At 42.3% G+C, this 15,075-nt stretch overlaps 1 protein-coding gene across 17 annotated transcripts in view; it reads left to right on the top strand.

Annotated features, from left to right (window-relative positions):
* PTPRF (protein tyrosine phosphatase receptor type F) overlaps positions 1-15,075 on the top strand; it is a 613,096-nt gene that overhangs the window by 549,109 nt on the left and 48,912 nt on the right. For 11 of the 17 annotated variants that reach the window (XM_077334070.1, XM_077334074.1, XM_077334071.1 and 8 more), the window contains one exon: positions 11,708-11,734. The exons of the other annotated variants lie outside the window; for them this stretch is intronic. In XM_077334070.1, coding sequence (XP_077190185.1) covers positions 11,708-11,734 — 27 coding nt within the window. The remainder of the gene's footprint in view (positions 1-11,707; positions 11,735-15,075) is intronic. 17 annotated transcript variants of the gene reach the window in all.

Below are 15,075 nucleotides of genomic sequence, written 5' to 3'. Positions count from 1 at the left end.
TCATGCTTAAAAAATACCCTTGATTCCTGAGTTTCTACAACTATAAGTTTATGAATGACCTTTTGTGAGATAGATTGGCTGAATAGAATGCAGTAGGATTCATGCAGCAACTAATTGATCTGTCTCCTGAATGCAGCACTTGAATCATTTATATCATTATCAGTAGAGAGCAAAGTACAGCTAAATAAATATATTCCCCTTTCAAACTGTGGAGGATGAAAGCCCAGCCCCAAGGAGCAAGAGGAAGCACTAAAGCAAGAGAGAGGCTGCATTTAGGCATGAGCAGACAGAGTTGTCTTCATTACAGGCAACCTGCATCTGTGTCATGCTTCTGTTGTTGTTGTTAGGTGTGAAGTCGTGTCCGACCCATCATGACCCCATGGGCAATGATCCTCCAGGCCTTCCTGTCCTCTACCATTCCCCGGAGTCCATTTAAGTTTGCACCTACTGCTTCAGTGGCTCCATCCAGCCACCTCATTCTCTGTCGTCCCCTTCTTCTTTTGCCCTCGATCGCTCCCAGCATTAGGCTCTTCTCCAGGGAGTCCTTCCTTCACATGAGGTGGCCAAAGTATTTGAGTTTCATCTTCAGGATCTGGCCTTCTAAGGAGCAGTCAGGGCTGATCTCCTCTAGGACTGACCGGTTTGTTCGCCTTGCAGTCCAAGGGACTCGCAAGAGTCTTCTCCAGCACCAGAGTTCAAAAGCCTCAATTCTTTGACGCTCGGCCATCCTTATGGTCCAACTTTCGCAGCCATACATTGCAACTGGGAATACCATAGCCTTGACTAAACGCACTTTTGTTGGCAGGGTGATGTCTCTGCTTTTGAGGATGCTATCTAGATTTGCCATAGCTTTCCTCCCCAGGAGCAAGTGTCTTTTAATTTCTTTGCTACAGTCCCCATCTGCAGTGATCTTGGAGCCCAAGAAAATAAAATCTGTCACTATCTCCATTTCTTCCACATCTATTTGCCAGGATTTGAGAGGGCCGGATGCCATGATCTTCGTTCTCTTGATGTTGAGTTTCAAGCCAACTTTTGCACTCTCCTCCTTCACCCGCATCAACAGGCTCTTTAGTTCCTCTTCACTTTTTGCCATTAGAGTGGTATCATCTGCATATCTGAGGTTGTTGATATTTCTCCCGGCAATCTTGATCCCAATTTGTGACTCCTCTAATCCTGCCTTCTCATGATGTGCTCCGCATACAAGTTAAATAGGCAAGGCGATAGCCTTGCCGAACTCCTTTCTCAATTTTGAACCAATCAGTGATTCCATGTTCGGTTCTCACTGTTGCTTCTTGACCTGCATATAAGTTTCTCAAGAGACAAATAAGATGCTCTGGTATTCCCATCTCTTTAAGAACTTGCCACAATTTGTTGTGCTCCACACAATCAAAGGCTTTAGCATAGTCAATGAAGCAGAAGTAGACGTTCTTCTGGTACTCCCTAGCTTTCTCCATGATCCAGCGTATGTTGGCAATTTGATCTCTAGTTCCTCTGCCTCTTTGAAATCCTGCCTGTACTTCTGGAAGTTCTCGGTCCATATATTGCTGGAGCCTAGCTTGTAAAATTTTGAGCATAACTTTGCTAGCATGAGAAATGAGTGCAATGGTGCAGTAGTTTGCTTCTGTACTCTCTCCCTTTTCCTCTTCTCACATGGAAAGGTATTTCAGTCAAGCTTTCAATAGTCTATGATGCCCAAATGTGGGGCATCCAGCAAGCCAAGTGACACAGGTTCAGTGTATTTCTGATGATGGGTTGTGGGTAGGTAGCCTTGAACCAGTCCTCCTCATCTGTTCTTCATAAAGTGGTCCCATGATCGAATAGTCTGGCTCCATGCCTTAAAGATGTCTATAACACTGCTGATAGTTTAACAGTAAAGGGTTCCATACAGATGCTTCTCAAAGCATTTCCAGACTTTTGGAGCATTCATATATGTTTTGTGAACTCTATACAAAGTTTGATGCTTCCTATTGTCTTTTGCAGAAGTATTTCAGAATTAAACACGGAAGGTATTGAAGTAGAACAGTGTTCCTAGTAGAAGAATGTGTCTGCTTAATTTTAGAAGCACAGTTCTTGGTCATGGCCAGAGAATCAGTTGGAGTGGGCAGGAGCTGACAAAGCTTTTTCTGACCCACGTGGGAATGCACTGGTGATTGAGAACTGGGCAAAAGCAGAGAGTAGTGGCCTTTGGAAGTACATATTTTAGAAACCAGATACCTTTACATTAGAAAGGCTAGTTGGAGCAGCACCTAACAGATTTTTCTTTGCCACCCAGCAAGCCTTTTGATGTTGATTTGATACACGAGTCACAATAATTTGACCACTGAGGAAGACCACTTCAGGGTCGAAACGCATTTGGTCCATTCTGTGTTAGTCTATTCCATGTGCAGTTAAAAATGTGATGTTCTTAAATTATGATGACTATGTTTTTAATGTGTTGAATTTAGTTAACTTTATGTAATAAATGAGGTGGCTGGATGGAGTCACTGAAGCAGTCAGTGCAAACATAAATGGACTCCGAGGAATGGTAGAGAACAGGAAGGCCTGTTGTCCATGGGGTCGCGATGGGTCGGACACGACTTTGCACCTAACAACAATAACAACATGTAATAAATATTTGAAAATTTGTAAAAGTTATTTTTGCAGCTCAACCTTTTGGTTCCTAACTTCCTTGGAAATACCTCAGATCATATGGATCAGCATTCTTGGCTATTAGCTGCCATTACATGAGAGCTGCAGTGTCTCTTGTTTTAAAAGCCAAGGTGCAGAAATTCATTATAAATTTGAGCATATACTAGCAGCACATATATCAGGAAGTGTATAGAACCAGAAGGAGATTCTGCTAATGCTCTCTCTCCTTCTGAAAGGCTGGGCAGACTGAGAAAACTTTATCTCTGCAGATAGATAGGAATTAAATGTCCAGATTAAAAACCGTTCCCATACTTCACTGTCTGATGGTAACTGTTTAGTGGTTGAATTGTGTGTGCCAAGAGAATGGAATTACTTCACATACTCAGATGTAGCGTAGGTAGCCGAGTATGTCATATTGCAACTGGAAACTTGATGCTTCAAGGGGAGGAAACATTTCCTTGTTCTCATTTGAACATCCCCTGTTCTTTTTCCATAGCTAAGTGAAATAATAAGAGCCTCTTGTGGCGCAGAGTGGTAAGGCAGCAGACATGCAGTCTGAAAGCTCAGCCCATGAGGTTGGGAGTTCAATCCCAGCAGCCGGCTCAAGGTTGACTCAGCCTTCCATCCTTCCGAGGTCAGTAAAATGAGTACCCAGCTTGCTGGGGGGTAAAACAGTAATGACTGGGGAAGGCACTGGCAAACCACCCCGTATTGAGTCTGCCATGAAAACGCTAGAGGGCGTCACCCCAAGGGTCAGACATGACTCGGTGCTTGCACAGGGGATACCTTTACCTTTAAGTGTTTTTTAATGTACAGGCTTGGTTATGTCTGAAATTGCTCAGTAATATGTTTATGAATGGGAGAGGTGGTCCAGAACTTGCAGGCACCCAGTGAAGCTGATGGGCAATAGATTCAGAACAGACAAAAGACCTTCTTCAATAAACAAGTGGTTAAAATATGGAATTCGCTGCCTGTGGATGTACTGATGCTCACTAGCATAAATGGCTTCAAAATGACAGATTCATGGAAGACAGGGTCATCCGTTTTAGCTGTGATGACAAAGATAGTCTCCGGATCAAAATGCAATAGATCTCTAAATACCAGTGCTGGAAGGCAACTTCAGAAGAGGGTCTTGGTCACTGTATGACCTAGTGATAGGGTTGCCAGTCTTCATGTGGTAGCTGGAAACTTGATATTAGAACTGACCACCAGGTGACAGAAAAAAATTCAACTGGAGAAAATGTATGCTTTGAAAAATGAACTCTGTGCCATTGAAGTTTTTTTCATCTCCAAACTCCGCCATCTTCAGGGCCTACCTCCAAAATCTCCAGGCATGCTGTCAACCCTACCTGTTGGTGACTCTCCAGGATAGATGGTTGACCACAGTGTGAAACAGGATGCCAGGATAGATGGACCAGTGACCTGATCTAGCAGGGTACCTATAATGTTTCTTATCTAGCTGGGTGGGCTGCCTGGGATAACCCTCACTCCACAAGTTCCATGCTTGTATGATTTGAGTTAGCCTGGGGTTGAAGGGTAGAACCCCCTTGACACTATCCCATGGCACCTTTATATTTATTTATTTATATTTTAATTTATACCCCACCCGGAGCAGCTTACATCAAGATAAAAGAATAAAATACAACAATTGCCTTAAAAACCCTTCAAATAATCCCCACTAAAATACTAAAACAGTCTAAACTTTCCATCAATTGCCGGAGCCCCATTTCTCCCCTACACCAGTCAGTGGATCACCTGTCCTAACTGCATCCGTGCTCTGGTACAACCGAATAGATCTTTTACTAGGAGGGACCTCCAGTTCATAGATGATTTATTTCCCCGGACAGCTCTTCCACTCCAGCCTCAACCAGAAGAGCTCCATCGTACAGGCCCTGTGGAACACTGATAGCTCCATCAGGGCCCGTAGTTCTTCTGGGAGCTCATTCCACCTGGCTGGGGCCAGGGCCGATTTGATTCTGGTTTTCTTGTCAACACCTCAAAAACCTATGTTCATTCATTTGTGCTATTCTCAGTTTTACCAAATTGTATCTTGTTGGTACACACTGCAGTATCATCTCTATTCATCCCTTCACCCCAAAATAGCTGTGCTGTACAAACCTCCCTGCCTCCTTGTGTCTAAATGAGTGCTAGGAATGCTTAATAACAGTTTCCACTAGGTCTCTCACTACGTGTCCCTCATGACTGATATTCCTACCAGAGCACTTCAGACGTCACTAAGTTACTGCCTGTAGTTTTGCCTGACATATGGACAGCATACAAGTATAACCCCAATGGTCAGAACTTGTATGATTATGAGCCAGAATCAGCTGGCAATATTTCCTCTTCAATCTGTGAGCATCCTATCCCTGCTACTTCTTCTGCTTTTAATGCCCACTGAGCACAAGTACAGATTGGAGTAGAGAATGAAAGGATTTTCTCTTTTGAACACTAGGTGATCCGGGCAGTGATTTTAGGATTCCATGATGCTTGGGAAATCAAGTGCTGTGTTTGGAATTGGAGCATAGCAACTACTGATATGAAGCTCATATTAAATGGATTACAGGCCCTTCCTCATGTGACTGGCTTCCCTCCTCGTCCTAGTAGATACAGCTAGCACTACCCCAGTTTGACAGTTTATTTTGACCTGCTGTAGACACTGTGAGCTGAACCATTGCAGCCAAGACTTATCATGGCAGAGAGGGAAAGGAATATACTTTACTGGAACCTACTGTAGGCCATTACAATGATATTGTCTGTTTTCTTTCATTATTCTTAGGCTTATATGAAAGGGATGTGGTCATACGTGTACATGTTGAAAGTTTGTACTGGGCTACCAAGAACTATTGCTTGTGCCTCACATGCAGCAGAGCACATGGCTGATTTGTAATTTCAAGGGGGAACTGCTATGGGTGTACTCTCTGTACTAAAAAGGCTAGTTTCCATTGCTGAATGACCTTGCCTTGCCATCCTGCTGCCTCTCTTAGAGTATGTGCTAGTAGAGGCAGGAACCATGGGACCTTTCTTTCTCCATACATAGTGGGAGCCTAGTGGGAGCGGGCCAGTGACTCCTTGGGAGTTTATGACCCAGCAGGCGGGGCTCCATGCCCCCCCCCCAGGCCACTTAGCATATTAGGTAAAATATCAGGTTAAGGATGGTCGAGCTAATGCATATTGCTGCCATCTCATCAGAACTGTCAGCCTGGCCAGAGAAACAGCTACTATGGAAAGTCATACTGAAACCTAAAATGAAATGTCATAAACACACTGCAGCCAACATAAATACCAACTGCCAGCCTTAGCTCTGCTTGCATTATCTTATTGCTCTAAAGCAATGACAGCCACTGAATCTTTTTTAGTAAGGCCACTGGCTTTCTCAGATCCATTTGTCTTACTCAGCAACACTAAATGCTTAATAAGCAATTGGGCTGGTTTAGCAGGAAAATATTTGTATCTTCAGGTGACTGTTTCATAAATGTAAACATTTATCTGGGGTAGATTTCAAAGAGGTGTGCCTACAGCAGAGGTTCTTCCAGGAAAAAGATTAGGTTACACTGAAGGCATCTGTATAAAAATTATAAAGATCTTTTAAGAGAAAATGTATGCTTCGTTTCTACTTGCCACCATCATAATTTTTTGCTCTGATCCTTCAGAAATCATTGTGTTGTTGCAGAACTTTCTTGCAAGTTTTAGACAATTTGTTTTTGGGGACGGTGGCTTTATTTGCATAATATTTTTATTTGAATAATTTTCTTATTTATGCTTCTTTGGTTTTGATATTTATATGCCTATTGAATACATATCAGGATTTATTTTACTAGATGCATCAAAGTTAGTTGAGGTAAAATACTTCTCCCCCTTTTTAGGTCTGCTCCTTTAGAGTGATATTTGTAGCTTTTATACTTGACCCTAATTCGCAAAGCAGAAGACTGCAGTTGGATTCCTGGGAGGTGTGGGAGAAACGTTCATCATACTATGGACTCTGTCTGACTAGTGATGGCCAAAGATTCTGTATGGAGTTCCAGCTGAGGGGGTTTGTTCATTAAAACAAACCTAAAAGGCATTCTTTTGCTGCACTTTCAATTGTGTGCATACATATAAAATGCCTTCAGGTCACAGCTGACTTATGGTGACCGAATTGGGTTTTCAAGGAGAGAGATGAACAGGAATGGTTTATCATGGAATAGTTTCCGGTTGTCCCTGACCCGGAAATTGCAACTGGTGCAGAAGGCAGCTGCTAGGGTTCTCACAGGAATACCTTGGAGGGCCCATAACCAGCCTGTGCTGAGGCAGTTGCATTGGTTGCCAGTTGTGGCCTGGATTTGGTTCAAGGTTTGGGTTTTAACTTTCAAGGCCACCTGTTGCCCTGTGCCCCCCCCCCCGTGCTTTGCGGGTACCAACTTGTTGGTTGTTCCCAGCCCCGAAGTTCACCTGGCCTCGTCTAGGGCCAGGGACTTTTTGGTCCTGGCCCCTACCTGGTGGAATGAGCTCCCAGAAGAGCTGTGTGCCCTGCGGGAGCTTCCAGCTTTCCGCAAGCCTGTAAGATGGAGCTCTTCCACTAGGTCTATGGTTGAGGCTGATGCAGGAAAAAGAACTGGTTGGGCCCCCCTCTGGAAGACAAGTTCTTCTTCAGTGGGGCTGAAGAGAAGAAACCTTCAGGTGAGTTCAGTGTTTCAGACTACCAGTCTCGGAATGTCTTGGACAACGGCTGGCAGATACAGGCCTCTGCTGCCCGGTAGCAGGTGCTCCGTTAAGGGGGGAATGATTGGATGTTTTTTGTGTGTTTTTTACCGACATGTTGTATTGTTTGATGCATTTTAATGGGGTTTTCAATGGGGTTTTATTGATGTTGGATTTATGTTATAACCCGCCACAAACCGGCGGGCTGAGAGTGGCGGGTAATTAATATAGTTAATAAATAATAATAATTGTTGTCTCCATCCCCCTGGACTTCCCTAGGAGTCACCCATCCAAGTACTAACCATGGTAGGGGTACATGAAACCTGTCCTAATGCACACTTAATCTGTTGTACTATAACAAAAGAACATGGCATGTGAACAAATCTTATCTGCTAATAGTGTCCTACCTGATAACTTTGTTTTTGGGATTACTGAAATAATGCATGTGAAGTGTTTTGAGCTTTAGGACGTATGTCCCCAACGTGATACCCATTGTGCCTACCAGCACCTTTCTTGGTGCCTACCAGCACCTTTCTTGGTGCCTACCAAGTGTTTTTAGAAAGTGTGTAGGACCAGATGGAGCTGTTGTCCAGCAGGATTTTTCATTGGCTATTGGAGATCTGAGCAGCCATGCAAATTAAAATAACATTGTTTCAGCATCAGCTGCCATAACAGTATTGGTTTTGTTCTCTCTCTCTCCTTCTTGTTTCCCGGTATATAATTTTGCATTACCTCTCTTCTTCCCTGAACTTGGGCTTTCTGTATGTGTGTGTATGTATGTTTGGCTCCTACAGCAGCCATTTTGTAGGTTGTGCCCACCATCCCTTGTCAGAATTCCAAAGGTGCCCACAGGCTCTAAAAGGTTGGGGAGAAATCCTATATAAATAAAAGTGATATTTTTAGTAATGCCCTGCCAACCAAAATTATCCCTTTTTATTAGGAAGTTTCTGAGTCAATAATAGTTGTCACAGGGCATAGTTTTGCCCACTCTGGCCACTGAATCATGACCAAGGAGAAGAACATCAAGTACTTGATATTCCTGAGAGACTGAAATGATCAGACAATCAATAAAGCTGTGTAAGCTGGGGGGGATACCATCCAGGCCTTGTGTAAAAGAGCACATTTAATTGCTATTATAGGTCATACCATTGGTTTTATAGGATGTCTATGTTGCTGTCCTATTCTGTTTCTTGAAATTGATTTTTGACATGGTTTATAAGCACAATTCCAGATGCAATCTATTCAGTTTGGCTGGTGAAATATAATCGAATTGCAGAAGTATAGTTTAGTCAGTATCTGCTTTCAGAGACTAGATCAATAAAAGTGCTTAAGATGCTCAAGTAGAATTCAATGCTTGGTAGAGCCTGTGTATCCCACAGAATATGGCTACAGGAGAGACTTGTGCCACATTCATAGAGGACATCTTAGAGTCCTAATGAGCATCTGACTTCACCTCTGTGTCATAGATACAACAGGCACAGGAGAGTGTATGGAAACTATTCAGTCAGAGAAGCATATCATAGGATGTGGTAGCCTGGTAGAATGTCTAGAAAAAGTAAATAGCTACTTTGTGTTAAATTGGGCATTTTGCAAATAATTTGCAATGCCACAACAGACACCACAGTTGGACTGGTTCAGTCACAAGAAGCTGTTGCAGTGCAGCCTGGCATTGTGGATGGCTTTCAGTTGGTGAGGCCTGGTAAAGTAGACAAGGTGCTTCAAAGTGTTTAACTGTTACATACAATCTTGACCTTTGCTCCTCATGGCTAATAGTAACATGCTGGGTTGAGTTAGTTGCCTGGGTCGAGGAGGTAATAAATGCTTCTCTGCAGGAGGGTGTAGTTCCAACCACTTTGAAAAAGGCAGTTGTGAGACCTCTCCTGAAAAAGGCATCCCTGGACTCAAATGACCTAAACAACTACCACGTAATAGCTGATATTCAGTTCTACAGCAAAGTGCTTGAGCAGGTGATAGCTACATGGATTCAGATGCTCTTGGAGAAGACAGATTATTTAGACCAGTGGTCCCCAACCTTTTTCCGGTTGAGGTTACATGCCATTGTAACTACTCCTGGGGCAAAGGGTAGGTTATGCTGGTTAGAATAACCAGAGCCGTATTTTATACAAAGTATCTTCATGATTCACATTTGTAATCTAGTGCAGGGGTAGTCAACCTGTGGTCCTCCAGATGTTCACGGACTACAATTCCCATGAGCCCCTGCCAGCAAATGCTGGCTGGGGCTCATGGGAATCGTAGTCTGTGAACATCTGGAGGACCACGGGTTGACTACCCCTGTGCCATAATATCATTGAAAACATTGTGTAATTGTGTGTATTTATTTGCTTTGTAACATGTAGTGTAGGTAAATTTATTTTTTCTGGAATTTCCATTACTGGTAATGTAACAGATGCAGAAAATATTGTGTTGAGCAACCTTTCCTAGCAGATTCTAAAGAATCTCTTTATACAAATGGTCTGTGTTGCTTATTTTGACCCTTAAGTCAAAGTAGTCTGAGTTAATACTGAGGGCCATTCCGCACAAGGACCAATGTTGCCAATTGCTTTCACAAAGCGGAAATGCTATTTTAAATAGTGGAATCTTGGCATTCCGCATACCTTCATTTCTAGTGGAATCCAGTAGCGTTTCATTTGTTCCCCACAGGTTTCCGGTCTCACAGGAATTGCTAGAAAGGAAGCGATTTTTTTCTGTACTTCTTCCCGCCCCCAGCCATCAATCAAACGGAACAGCCAATGGGCGGTTGTTATCATGCTCCCGAAAAGCCCCTTTCCCTTTAAGCACAGTTAAAAAAAAAACACTGTTGCAACGAATCAATGCATATTGAGAGCGTATCAACGCGTATGGAGAGACCCATCTAGCTGGCATGTGAGCAGGCGATTCATCGTTACCACGCTCCCCTGAGTGGAAAAAAAAATCCCCCCCCGCACGGGTGCGATTTTTGGCCGAAATTAAAGGGAACTGGCAAACAGGGGGCTGTGTTGTGCTTGGGGACTTAGGGGAGCTTTAAAGCACTTCTGTGGAGGGACTGTAGCCGGAGAAGCCTCACTGGGTGAATCAAGGCTCGCTGGTTTGTTGCTTTCCCCGCTCGCTCTGAGGGAAAAGAAATGGCGATCGTTTTGCCGGAAGTTCGGAGGAAAGAGCCAGGGGGAGGGACTTTGTTGCAACCGCTACATTGAGAACGCACAGGTCTTTTTCGCAAGTGTTGCAGGTTGTTGGCAAGAGTGTAGCGATTTTCTGAGGGTGAATCCACTTTTCCCGATTCCCCGAAAATTGCTACAACGAAGCGATTTTGGCGCTAGTGTTGCAGGAGTGTTGCAGATTGCTCACGACGTCATGCGTAATGGAGTTTTAGTGGCGAAAACAAAATGTAAGACTAGTGCTATATTAAAGTTGTGCGGAATGGCCCTGATTGATATAGCTCGGGAAGGGGGGGGGTGCTCTTGTACTAAAGCTTTAATGTGACATGGATTTCTGGCTGAGTTTTTCAGCCCCAACCTATCACATTGGCATTTCTGGGCTCTCCTGCCACTTGAATTGTATTGGGCATCCAGCAATGAGTCAGTATCTTATATTCAGCTGGGTTTTGCCCTGTGTCTAGTTCACCATTTAAAGTTAATTGTGCCAATGTACCCTTTATGAAGCTGTTGTCCAAAACAATCTGCAATATGTGACAAATATTTTGAGCAACTTGTTCATTTATTTTGTTTTATTTATTCAATTTTTATACCACCCTCCCATACGGTTCAGGGCTGTTCACATGAAACGTCATTGGATATTACATAAAACATTATAGACATAAGTCACAACCATGTCAGTCTTATGCATATTATTTTGGAGATGAACATTTACTCTTTAGTGGGGAGAAGAAGGTAGGGGAAAGAAATGCCAAGGTGCATTTCGTTTTCTGTCTAAAATATGCATGCAGAAGAAAAGGTACATGTATTGAGATCCAGGTAGGCCTAGGACTGTGAATGTCTTAATTTCTAACACAGCCATACCTTATATGGACTTCACATAGCCTGGTAGAACCATGTTTTGCAACCCATAATCTCTTCCCATGAAACTAAGGAGGGAGTCAGTATTCTGATATCCTTTCCCAAAAAAACATTTTTGCCATAACTCAAGTAGGGATAAATTCAGAAGTTTCTGAAGGCGGGGAGATAGTTGATCCTCAGAACATTTGAAAGGCAGCATTCTGCCCTCTTGTGAGGCTTAATGAAGTCAGCTGATGTCAAGGGTGGTCTTTTGTTCTGGTCCAGGTCCATAATTGTTTGAGTCATGTATCCCTGATCTATAGCATTGTCGTTGTCAATTCCTTATGGTAAACTATCTCTTAAAATTCTGTTTCTCAATTTTCTTTCCTCCTCCCTGCCCCCCACATCAGTGGAGGTTTAAGGACTCTATCGACCACGTAAGTACCATTTGTGAGTGTGTTCGCTTGGATCACAAGGGTCTGAGAATCATCTTGTGAAATCTGTATGCATAGTGCTGTCAAAACCTCTCTGTCAGCCCTCAAATGGTTCTGGGGAGTTGCTCTGTAGAGCTTCCACCAGCAGCAAATCCTTAGCAAATTGGCATTTAGATTGCTGCTAAATGCAGAAAAGCAATTGACATTTTCCATAATCTGTATTTCCAGCTTGTTGCGATGCAATTTCAGGCAGATGTGGGGGGAGCAGCCCACTCTCTGCAGTCCTTGGCCCAGCTTGTTACATGGCAGAGTCAGATCTATAATCTTTGAACCTCATTGATCCCAGTCATAAAAAATACCATGCTCTCTCAGCTGTGACCTTTGGTTGAAACAGAAGCTATAATAAGAAAACAATCACATTCAAACACTTAAATTCAATTTTTCCAAGTAATTTCAAAATATAAATTTGAAGGAACAAGTTTGAAAATTACCCTTGAGGGGAGAGTGATTCAATTACATGACCTGCTGTGACTTCCCTTCTCTTCTAGGAAGAGGGATTTGCTGGGGGAAGGGGGGTTGTAATGACAGCCCTATGACTATTTGGTATGGCATCACTCCAATTCCCAAGTCCATCTTCTCCCTTTCTTCCTTTTGTATTCTCACTCCCTACCTGGCTTTCTCTCAGTGGCATGCTCTTCACCGGTTTGAGAATTTCTTGCTTGTGTGGGCTGTGGTGATAAGTGCATCTTGGGGGATGTTGATAGCCTATTATTTTGTATGTTTGAATATCTCCTTCCATATCACCTTGCCATTGATAGATTTTGCTCACTCACACAAACTTCAGGGAGTCTTACTCTGTGATTTGGGTGTTATTCTGATGGGTGATTATTAATCTGGCTGGTTACTTTGGGTATGCAAATCAAAACATAATATAGATGATGTGAGATAGGGCCCGTGTCTTACCAAGGTTACTATATGGCTGATTCACAGTTTTAATTTTACTGAAACAATTGAGAGAATTCTAATGAGTCTGTGACATCACAAGAGAATGTCCCATGTTTTGAAAAGTACAGGTCCTGAAGAAATCTTGCTCCATATGTCCTTCACTGTACAGTTTTAGTATCATCTTTGCTTTATATTGCAGTATGCTTTCCTCATCGTAATAGTGATTCCTGCCAGTGATTTTCTTAGTGCACACAATTCATGGCTGGAATTGTGCTACAAACTGCCTTCAAACTATACTGGCTGCATCAAATCCTGTATGAGAATGCAATTCTGCCAATAAAATGGAGAAAGCATAAGTTTTAGAGAATGTGTCTAGTTAGCCTTCTGAAGGCCAAGTCCATTTCACTAAATGATCAGAAGACTCAAAGTCTTATATTTTGCTATTACTTGTTCTTGCTTTCATGATCTGGCTTTCATGCTGTGGTCTTTGAAATGAGACAGGATAAGTGTTGCCTGTCATGGTCTTTTCCTAGGATAAGGAGCACCCGCCTAGTCATTGGACTTTGTTTTCTATAAAGAAACATGCCTGCCCTCTGCCGTTCCTAGAGTGTGTTCCTGATTGACTCTGGTACGACAATTAATTTTAACAAGCCACACTCTTGAATAGCTTGGCTTACAGGTTTTCCAGTTGTGTTATTACCCGTCCTAGTGTCTTATGTTGACAAGACTCTGCTTAGTTGGTGGTTTTTATTCCTAGCTCACTTAATCTGCCTTATTAATTTTGGAAGTGCTGGTGCTGCCTTGTTACTGGGAAACCACTAGATTTATGGGCAACTTTCTCCCCTGTTTCACCTGTGTAATCATGAGGTTTATGGCAGCACAGTGAGCAGAGTCAAGACCTGATTGGAGTGCAGGTCCTCCCCTCCAGATGTTGCAGCTATATACTTGAAGGCAGTTTGTAATTTTTTTATTCCAATTTTCAAACAAAAGTTGTTTTCAAGCAATCTTACAGCAATTTAAATTCTATATGCAATGCTGCTGGCATGCACAATACATAAATAAAGGAAAATAAGACCCATACTAAAAAGACACACAAGGGATGGGGCATGAAGGAGAAAGACCAAGGAGGAAAATTGGTTTGACAATGCCGGATCAAAGAGCCATTCCTATCCAGATGGGACTATGCAGATCATCACTTTATGTACTTCTTCCTGAGATGAAAGTAGTTCAGCTCTCCAGCAGTCCTTGGACTTGCCACTGGTGACAAGTTTACTTTGCAGTGGAGTTCTTCTTCTCTCCCCCCTCTGACTGACTGTATTTGTTGGACCCAGGTATTTTCATTTCTTGGTTATATGCTGGACAGGCTGTCTGGAATCCAGACAAAAACCAAAGGGAACTGGAACCATAAAAACCCAACTTTTGACAGTTAGGACCCTCAAAGATTGAATGTCTGTATAAATGTTAAAATTATATTATTTTTATTGTGCACAATTTTTTAAAAATCTTTAGGAATTAAAACCATATATACAGCCTATAGGCTATTGCAAAACAGTGTGCAATGCACTATATGAACCACTATACCGACATGTTTCAGCCTTTATAGAGCCTTCTTAAAAAGTCTGGTTTTAATACACACCAGTTCTTAACTCATATAAAATATGTATAGCAGCCAATAAAAGCTCCAAGGTACAAGCTGTAAAGTATCAGAGTCACTTAATGAAAGATGTTGTCTAGTTATCAGTCATTAGCTCTCTTCCAAAGGCTGCCAAAAATTTCAGTGATGTGTTCTCTTATTTGTGCATGTATTGAGTGTCACTCATTGGAAGACAGATAACTAGACATCTTCTTTCATTAAGTCACTCTGATACCTTACAGCTCTTACCTTGAAGCTTTTATTGGCTGCTATACATATTTTATATGAGTTAAGAACTGGTGTGTGTTAAAACCTTAAGAAGGCCCTATAAGGACCGAAACGCGTCGGTATAGTGGTTCATATAGTGCATAGCACATAGTTTTGCAATAGCATATGAACTGTATATATGTTTTAATTCCTAAAGTTTGTTTTTTAAATTATGCACAATAAAAGTAATATAATTTTAACATTTATACAGACATTCAACCTTTGAAGGTCCTAATTGTCACCTGTCTGGAATCCAGAACAGAAGTCTCAACCGCTATTGATATTTTGCAATACTATTTGAAATAATGCTACTATACCTTTTTCAGCTTCTGTCTGCAATACAAGAAGAAGGTTGTTACCTTCATTCGCATTATCTAATGAGAGAGCCCAATGGCTGGGATATTCTGGCAGACACAAAGGAAAGTATCCTATAGTCAAAAATACCTTGGCCTTCTGATCTGATCCCAGAAAGCCTTGTTTTCTCAAAATATGACACCAC

This window comes from Paroedura picta, chromosome 4, assembly GCF_049243985.1.
Source record: "Paroedura picta isolate Pp20150507F chromosome 4, Ppicta_v3.0, whole genome shotgun sequence".
In the NCBI taxonomy this organism is placed as follows: Eukaryota; Metazoa; Chordata; class Lepidosauria; order Squamata; family Gekkonidae; genus Paroedura; species Paroedura picta.
The sequence above is the reverse complement of the archived record's forward strand: the minus strand, read 5'-3'. Positions and strand labels throughout refer to the sequence as shown.